Here is a 9372-nt window from a genome sequence, read left to right on the forward strand (position 1 = left end):
GTTTATTCAAATTTGTTATTTCAGTCCAAAAGTTTAAAATTTACTATATATGTTCATAAAGTTTCATTTTTGTTGCAATTTTCACCCTTTTGATTTATCTGCAATTTCGTCCAAAATATGTTAAGGAGATGAATGGAATTGAAACAAAAATTAAACTCTACGGACGGAAAGTTAGAGTTCTGCTACCACTATACGTGTTAGACACGGTTTCCTTAAAAACATTTTGGCCAACGAAGTTGTTTCCCATGATACAACACCAAGAAACAACTTGTACTTCTTCGAATGATCATCAAACATAAAACTTTATAGAATTAGTATGCATAAACTATTGATGAGTATGCATGGTTTGGAGTAGGTATCTTAGCGTGTTGTTTCACACTTTTCTACCACTCACTCAAATTCTCCTCGAGTTGTTCGGTTGTACACATATTTGAGAGCATACCAATTATACGTCTTTAATGGCAAATTAATCAATCTAATAATAAATTACGTAACGATTGAAATTATACTCTTTATTCTATACACACTATTTGCATTTTTTATTTTAGTTTTATGACAATTTAACTCTTTACAAACTTGTTACTTTATCGGTTACCTATAATTTATAAAATGTAAGATTTAAAGTTCTGAATTATTATTTATAAATTTAGCGTGGGTGTTAAACTAATTCTTACCCGATATAGAAAGTTACCCTAACCGAAACTAGCATCTTATCTATATCTATCTCTACTATATATAATGGAGGAGTCAAGGACCTCTTAAATTTTAAGAGGTATAAGATTTATTGCTAATTGTACAACATACAATACATAAGATTATGAAGTTTTAAGGGTAATGTGGTCTTTTGTAACTTCATGAATGGTTAACATTATTCCATTCAAATATAGTTACAAATATGGTCCTTTTACTTCAATCAAATTATGTTAATTTTGTAGTATAGTTACATATAAAACCCTTTATCTTTATCTATTTATTTGACAAGTTTATTTCTAATTTTTATTTCTTTTATATCTTCAAATATATTATATATAGAAAAAAACCGAATTCACCGTTGTGACGCGCTTATTTTTGTCAACGTTTTGATATAAAAAAGTTTCAACACCTATGTGTAATCTATAATGTACAAGCTAATAGAGCATTAATGTACAAGCAAATGATGCAATAATGAACCTATAACATGTTACACATACAACCCATGTTCTCCTTTTACTTTACCTCAAATATACAATTACAAAACCAGTCCTTCCAATTATACCACATTTCAAATTACAAAATTTAGTGCCTTAACTTAATAATTATATGTCATTAACCCTTATAATAAATAAATCGCATAATAAATGTGAATTGATTTTGTTAATATTTCATTTTTAACATGACATTTAATGCAATTATTATAACATAAGTTTGAAATAAATTATTGATATTATTAGTGCATGATCAAAATTAATAACATAAAATCTTGTTTTTCGTAATTACTATACATTCCAAGAACCTATAATATGTTTTAACATCAAGTGAAACCTATTTTCATTAGATTATATCAAGAAATATTAGCATTAATCTTATATAAGTTTGTAACTATTGTAACATGTTAAGCTTTTATCAAGGAACTGAATTGAACTAACATGGCTCAAGTTTGTATGAGACGAGTCTTAACTCAAGTTCGAACATAAAAAAGATAAGCTCAAACTTAGAGATATTAAGAAAATCGAGCTTAAAATATATAACGTGCCACTTTATTATGGTTACTTAAAAAGATGTTAAAAAACATGTCACTTATATTAAGTTTTATTTTGTATGCCGATCTTTAACAAACATAAAATGGGAAGTTATGATGACAAAATGAGTAAAAAAAACATCTAAAAACAACGTTGAAAACTTAACACGTAAAAGTCATATAACAACTTTTAATAGAGATAAGTTCACGTGCTAACTTTGAATAAAATTATGAAAATTTTATAAAATGGCATAGCGTAATGTATGACCACTATAAAATCACATGTTACATAAATTTACGTTAAACTACATCTTATTCTCTTATGTAATGGTCACAAGAGAAAGAATAAACATTGGTGAAGTAAGTAGCCATAACGTAATCTGCAATTCATGTAGAGTTACTGTATTAAGTCATATAATATAAAAGAGTGAAGTGTCTCACTTAAATCTGTTTTAAAAATGTAGCATATCAAATCCATTTTAGCTAGCTCGAATTGTATCATAGCCAAATTGAGGTTCTAAGTATTTTTTTTGTTATTTTTAGTTTTAAATTCATTGTAATTTTTTTTTCTTTTTGAACTGTAAATTCATTATAACTTAGTTGACTACTATGAGCTCAAACTATCTATTATTTGTTATAGATTATGTTGTAATGTTAATAGGTTATTGTATAAATAAAGAGAGAAAATAATTGAATGATAAAGGAGGAAAAGTTAAAATTTTGTTAAATATTTACATCACAAAAAATGCTTATAATAAACGTGTTATCCCAATACATATATGTCATCCCTTTACCACCAAAACTATAATTACCAGAATAATTTCATCTTTATTTAAGTTGATTTTTTAATTTGTTTGAAAATATTGCATTATATAGGGTTTGAATCATTTACCTTATATTACACATATTAAACACTTTACCACTCAATCAAAGTAGGAATGACTTATTTAATTTGAAATCTTTGCGCTCGATGATCTTTGATTTTTCAAATAGGACAACTTTTTTTTAGATATTTATAAATTTACATAGCTAACTATATATAATGCAGGAGCGGTGGACCATTTAAAACTTTTTTATATGACACCCATGTAATGCTTATGAAATAGATATAAAACATTCATGCTATTAACTTAAAAACTTTAATAACTAATAAAAACAAATAATATTATGAACTGTTGTAACATATTGCACGAATAACAAAACTAACAAAAATACTATACAAAATATCACGAGATGATTGATAAATCAACATAAACGAATATAGCGTTGCAAATTGCTGACGCTGCAGCATCGCGCGGGCACCCAACTAGTGAATTATAACAATTATATCATCTTATTATTATTGTCATCAGTGTTTTAAAAACCGGTTCAAACCGGCCGGTTGAACTAGTTAAATCGGATTTCGCACAACAGGTGGTATTTTGAGTCCGTTATTTTTGGCCGGTTTACTAGAACATTGTAATGACGGTGTTTTCTAAAATACCGATTTTTACCAGCAAACCGGTTTTAAGTACGAGAAATTTTTGATATTTGAGGCTCATATTTTTCCAAAATTACTTTTAAGCAAACAATTAACATTCAAACGTGTAAACTTTAGATTTATTTTTTTAAAATTGAGTCTTTTGTATTATTTTTTTAATATAATTTAACTTTTGGATTATTTTTTGGTTATAAAATCATTTACTTTTGAGTTATTTTTGTAATTAAAGTTGCATTTATAGGAAACTATAAGGTAAACTATTCAACCGGTTGAACCTTCCGGTATAACCCGATTCAACCGGTTGTACCATTTTATAGCCCAATTCGGTATAAATAAAATACCGGTTTTTAAAACATTGATTGTCATTGTCATTTATAAAATCAGCTTGTGATTTAAGCTAGTTTATAAAAAGTTACCCTAACCGAAATTTGCGTTCAAATAATAATAGCAATTAAAAAAAATAAAGAAAGTAAAAAAATAGCTTGTAGTTTAAGCTAATTGTACCTCCATATAAGATCGAAACAGTTACATTACATTACATTACATTACATTACATTACATATTCATGTTCATGTTCATGTTCATGTTCATGTTCATGTTCATCACCTCTCTTATCTTCTTTTTCAATCATTGAATACAAATTCATAGTTTGGATTCATCATTAATCCAACACACGCGGATTGCTGATTAATTCCTTAACATTCTCATTCGTAAGTTTATTTATCTATATTATTTACGCTAGATATATATATGATTTGTGATTTACGTGTATACAATGCCTAGGGCTAGGGTTACTACGAACTGTAATAGTAAGTTTCTTTGTGAATCATATCAGGTTCTATCGTTTGATTACTTTTATTAATTCATTAATCACTATCAATTTAGGTATGTAAACCAACCGAAAGAAGTTTGTTTCGTCTATGTTTGTTTGTGTTCGTGACATGTTCGTTTAGGCTATAAACGAATCAACACGAACATGTCCATTTTCATAATGAACGAAGTATCCGTTCAATTATATGTTCGTGTTCAGTTAAAGTTGAATGAACAAACACAAATATGCCGATGTTCATGTTCGTTTATAGGCCTAAATGCCATGTCATATCATGCCATGTCAATTGAAGCATTAAAATAATGCATCGTCTCTACTAAAATTTTTATGTTGGTACTATTTTGAGTATATAGCATGTTTTTTCATGTTCTTGTGTTATATTATTATACGAGGATGGCATATTGATTTCTTAAGATCCATGATAGTGATCATAATCAATTTTTAATGTGAACACTTGAAACATGCTTGTTGACATGAATATCATGTTGCATCATGCTGACTGTATTAAATATTTGAATCTATGCTTGGTGGTGCTGGATATTGTATGCCTGATTCTTGGAAATTATCGCTATGAAGTGTGTGTGTGTGTGTGTGTGTAAATTTATTTATGATCAGCAACTTTGTGAACTTAACTATTCTGGTTTTTTAAACAGCTTGGGCAGAACAGCAATCCAAAAAACAATCCGGCTTTCTGCTAAACTATTTGGCAGTATGTCTCAAACAGGGGGTTTAAATTTTGGTAGAATGTCGACTGGTGTGTTTGGGACTGGAGCTTCATCAAGCCCAGTCGTTGGTGCTTTATCGTTTTCTTTTGCTGGTAAGCACACTTATGACTTATCGACACTTTGTAAGTTCAGTATCCAAGTATTGCACTCATTATGGCTTTAAATTGGTCTTTAATATTAATGTTGGTTATGTGAAAAAATGTCTAATGTATGTTGTGTAGATGTACATGTGTGATTGGTTATACCAGACTACCAGTAATCAAGTTTTTCTTGTTTAAAACATTCTAGTAGTGGTTTTGTTGAGCATGTAAATTTTGGTTGACAATGGCTCAAAATCTTGTTTATGGATTCATTGTTATACTATTTTATAGGTATTACTTGAGTGTGATTCACATTTGATGGCTGACACATTTTGCATATTTTTAGTCATGTAGTAACACTAGAGTATAATATCCCTTGTAACAACTTCTTAAATTCATAATTAAAAAAAATGGCTACTCACCATTTAAACAGTTACTTTTCTTATAAACTTTCTTGATTTTACTTGTTTTTTTTATCATCTCATTAAGGTTCCTGATTTTTGGTTGATGATGTGGATGTCACTATTGATCACATCAGTTTGTTTCATATTTGTTTTGATTGTAATATTATTATGCTTTATATATTATGAAGTTTGATTTGACCTTCTTTATCCTATCAATATCATTTTGCAGATTCATCTGTTGTTTGGCAGAAGCCTGCAAGTGGTGACTTTGGATCCGATACACAATCAAGTCCACTTGGAAGCTCACTTCAGCAGCAATCACAACCTGCTTTTGGTGCTTCTAGCACACCAGCATTTGGTAACACAGGCTCTGCATTTCGTACTTCAGTTAATTGTTCAAGCACTCCGGCTTTTGGTGCTTCTAGTACTCCGCCTTTTGCTGCATCAAGCACTCCTGCATTTGATGCTTCTAGTACACCAGCATTTGGTAACACATGCTCTGCATTTGGCACCTCGGTTAATGGTTCAAGCACTCCGGCTTTTGGTGCTTCTATCACTCCGCCTTTTGCTGCATCAAGCACTCCTGCATTTGGAGCTTCTAGCACACCAGCTTCTGGTGCATCAAACACTCCACCTTTGGCTGGTAAGTACACTTATGACTTATCGACACATTAAGTTTAATCTCCCTGTGTTGCACTCATTATGGCTTTAACTTGGTCTTTAATATTAATGTTGGTTGTGTGAAGAATATCTTAAGTATGTTGTGTAGATGTTCTTGTTTATGGATTCATTGTATTTATACTATTATAGGCATTACTTGCTGTGATTCACATTTGGTGTCTGCCCTGTTGTTAATATAGCTCATAGAGTGATATAGTGACTAGCGTAGCACTGTAGCAGTATGGTTTTGCTATCTATAAAATATAAATGGCAATATAATTACTAACGTTAGCGATATGAATGGCGGGATTTCAGGTTTTACTTATTTAATATATACAGTGATTAATATGCCTAAAAATAGCCGGATTTAGTTTTTTTATTGAATATACGTATAAAAACATTGTATGTGGATATAACATATAATATATTTCTAATTTTTTTTAGTGTATCGCTAAACATATAATAGCGCCTTCTATTTCATCGCTATCGCTACGTAGTGTATATGTAGCTTATCGCCATTGTCCGCTATTCGCCATTAACAACTTTGGGTGTCTGACACATTGTGCATATATATAGTAACAATAGAGCATAATATCCCTTGTAACCACTTTTGAAGTTCATTCTTAGTAAACAAAAAAAATTGGCTACCAACCATTTAAACAGTTACTTTTCTTAGGCTTTCGTGATTTTACTTGTTTTTTTATCATCGCATAAAGGTTCGTGATTTTGGTTCTTGATGTGGATGTCTCTTGACTGATCACATCAGTTTGTTTCATATTTGTTTTGGTTGTAATATTCTCATGCACCGTAGATTATGCAGTTTGATTTGACCTTATCTTATCCATTAATTCCTCATTTTGCAGGTTCATCTTTGGTTTGGCCGAAGCCTTCAAGTGGTGGCGGCTTTGGATCCCCTACGCAATCAACTCCATTTGGAAGCTCATTTCAGCAACAATCACAACCTGATTTTAGTGCTTCTAGCACACCAGCATTTGGTAACACAGGCTCTGCATTTGGTACCTCGGTTATTGGTTCAAGCACTCCGGCTTTTGGTGCTTCTAGTTCTCCATCTTTTGGTGCACCAAGCACTCCTGCATTTGGGGCTTCTAGTACACCAGCATTTGGTAACCCAGGCTCTGCAAATTAGATTGATATTGTTGTTCATATCATATTGAAGAGATTACATCCAGATATATAGAGTAACTAAATACACTTAGCTACCCTCTACAATATAACAATTAATAATAATAAACCAATCTAGCCAACATAGTCTAGTATTCCCCCGCAAGTTCAGGGCGGTTCGCGATCTGTAACTTGGATCGCAAAAACTCAAACTTTTGAGACGACAAGGGCTTCGTAAAGATATCGGCTATTTGATCATCAGTAGAAATGAATTTGACATTGAGTTGACCTTGAGTAACCTGTTCACGAACAAAATTATAATCAACCTCAATATGTTTGGTACGAGCATGAAACACCGGATTAGCAGTGAGATACGTGGCACCAAGATTGTCACACCAAAGTGTTGGTGCTTCACTGTGTAAACCGAGCTCTCGAAGAATAGACTTTAGCCAAGTTAATTCTGCAACAGTGTCTGCAATAGCCTTGTACTCAGATTTAGTTGAGGAGCGAGAAACGGTTCGTTGTTTGCGAGTAGACCAAGAGATAAGGTTTGAGCCCAAGTATATAGCAAATTCCCCCGTTGGGCGACGATCGATTGGACAACCAGCCCAGTCAGCATCAGAAAAGGCTTGCACATTAGTAGTCCAGTGAGAGTCAGAGAAGGCTTGCAGTCGATAGCCTGTATTGTGACGGAACCAAAGACCCATGTTCATTGTACCCTTTAAATAACGTAAAATGCGTTTGACAGCAGCCCAATGGTTTTCCATTGGGGCGTGCATGAACTGACATACCCGATTAACTGCAAATGCAATATCGGGACGGGTAAGGGTCGCATACTGGAGAGCGCCAACAGTTTGTCTGTACCGAGAAGGATCGTCCAAAAGTGGACTATCACCAGGAAGCAAGACATGAGAAGTGCCCATAGGAGTGGAAATAGGCTTGCAATCCGCTAGACCCGCCCGATGTAAAATGTCTCCAATATATTTTCGTTGGGAAAGAACTAAATCAGATTTCTTGTGAATGTAGTCGCCCCAAATCTTTAAGAGCAAAGAGAGAATTGAGACGGGTAATGAGCTTGGTCACCGTTTCAACATTGTTACCGGTGATGATGATGTCATCCACATAAACTAGGAGATACACCAATGAACCTGTGAATTGAGAATAAACAGTGATGGATCAGTCTTTGACTCATGGAACCCCAACTGATGAAGAGCATTTGATAATTTGTTAAACCAGGCACGGGGAGCCTGCTTGAGACCGTATAAAGATTTGTTCAAAAGACAAATATGATCTGGTTTGGTAGGATCAACAAATCCTGGCGGTTGGCGCATATATACGATTTCCTCAAGATCACCATGCAAAAAGGCAGTCTGAATATCCAGTTGTCACAGGGACCATTTGTTTGTAACGGCTAATGATAAAATGGTCCGAAATGAGGCAGGTTTGATAACTGGACTGAACGTCTCATGATAGTCCACACCGTGTTGTTGATGAAATCCCTTTGCAACTAACCGGGCTTTAAACCTGCTAATGTTCCCATTTTCATCCGTTTTTAACCTGTAAACCCACTTGCAGTCAACGATATTAGCATTAGGTACAGGTGGCACAAGGGTCCACGTGCCATTTTTGTGAAGTGCGTCCAACTCTTCGGACATAGCATGGCGCCATTCATTATACTTGTTGGCAATAGTAAAACTAGTTGGCTCAATGGGTAAGGAAGAGGTGGTTTTGGCTAGATAGGCAGCCGGATTATACCGATCAGGTTGTTTAGGTTTCTGTCGGAGGTTGGGCGGTCGGGAACGAGCTGTTGTGGGTGGTGGGTTGTTGGAATGGTGGGTCGTGGATGATTGTTGGGCAGCGGGCTGTTCCGTATGTTTCGAGGGCTGGAGAGAGCTGAGCTGTAGAAGGTGGGGCTGGTTGGTTTTGTTAGGTTGTAACGGGTTCTTTAATGGGAGTAGGTTCAACATTGAGTGGCTGATGGGGTGAGGATGGTTCATTGGCGGTGGGTATGTTTGATGTTGCTGAGTTAGGTTCAGGTGGGAAATATGGAGGTGGGTTGGGAAAGATAGAGATGTACGGGGAAGCGGGTGGTGAAGGTTTGTAAGGGAAGGTTTGTAAGGGAAGGCTTGTTCATTGAATCGAATGTGCCGAGCAATATAGATACGCTCGGTGGAGAGAGGCTATAGCCAAGAAAGACACACGGAGTAGAGCGGAATTCAATTTTGTGATGGTTGTAGGGGCGGAGGTAGGGAAAACATTGAGAACCAAAGACTCGCAAAAAGGAATAATCAGGTTTGCGAAGAAACGCGTGTTCAAAGGGAGATTTGTTGGAGGATACGCGTGAGGGAAGCCGAT

General features: G+C 34.1%; 1 protein-coding gene across 1 annotated transcript; it reads left to right on the forward strand.

Moving 5' to 3' along the window:
- Window positions 1-4770: 4770 nt before the first annotated feature.
- LOC143604761 (uncharacterized) lies at window positions 4771-7042 on the forward strand. Its single transcript, XM_077081150.1, has 3 exons — window positions 4771-4843; window positions 5465-5878; window positions 6759-7042. Exons 1-3 carry the CDS (start codon window positions 4771-4773, stop codon window positions 7040-7042), a joined length of 771 nt encoding a protein of 256 aa, XP_076937265.1.
- The last annotated feature ends 2330 nt before the right edge of the window (window positions 7043-9372 follow it).

The sequence above is a fragment of the Bidens hawaiensis genome, unplaced genomic scaffold, assembly GCF_021521415.1.
Source record: "Bidens hawaiensis isolate Kalapana, Puna unplaced genomic scaffold, B.hawaiensis_p1.1 tig00001961_1, whole genome shotgun sequence".
NCBI classification, from domain to species: Eukaryota; Viridiplantae; Streptophyta; class Magnoliopsida; order Asterales; family Asteraceae; genus Bidens; species Bidens hawaiensis.

What these genes read in the sequence shown, in the direction of transcription:
- LOC143604761 (XM_077081150.1), top strand. Translation starts at nt 4,771, where the DNA reads ATGTCGACTGGTGTGTTTGGGACTGGAGCTTCATCAAGCCCAGTCGTT. An exon ending in TTTATCGTTTTCTTTTGCTG is followed by an intron (nt 4,844 to 5,464) that starts GTAAGCACACTT and finishes ATCATTTTGCAG; the next exon opens with ATTCATCTGTTGTTTGGCAG. An exon ending in AAACACTCCACCTTTGGCTG is followed by an intron (nt 5,879 to 6,758) that starts GTAAGTACACTT and finishes CTCATTTTGCAG; the next exon opens with GTTCATCTTTGGTTTGGCCG.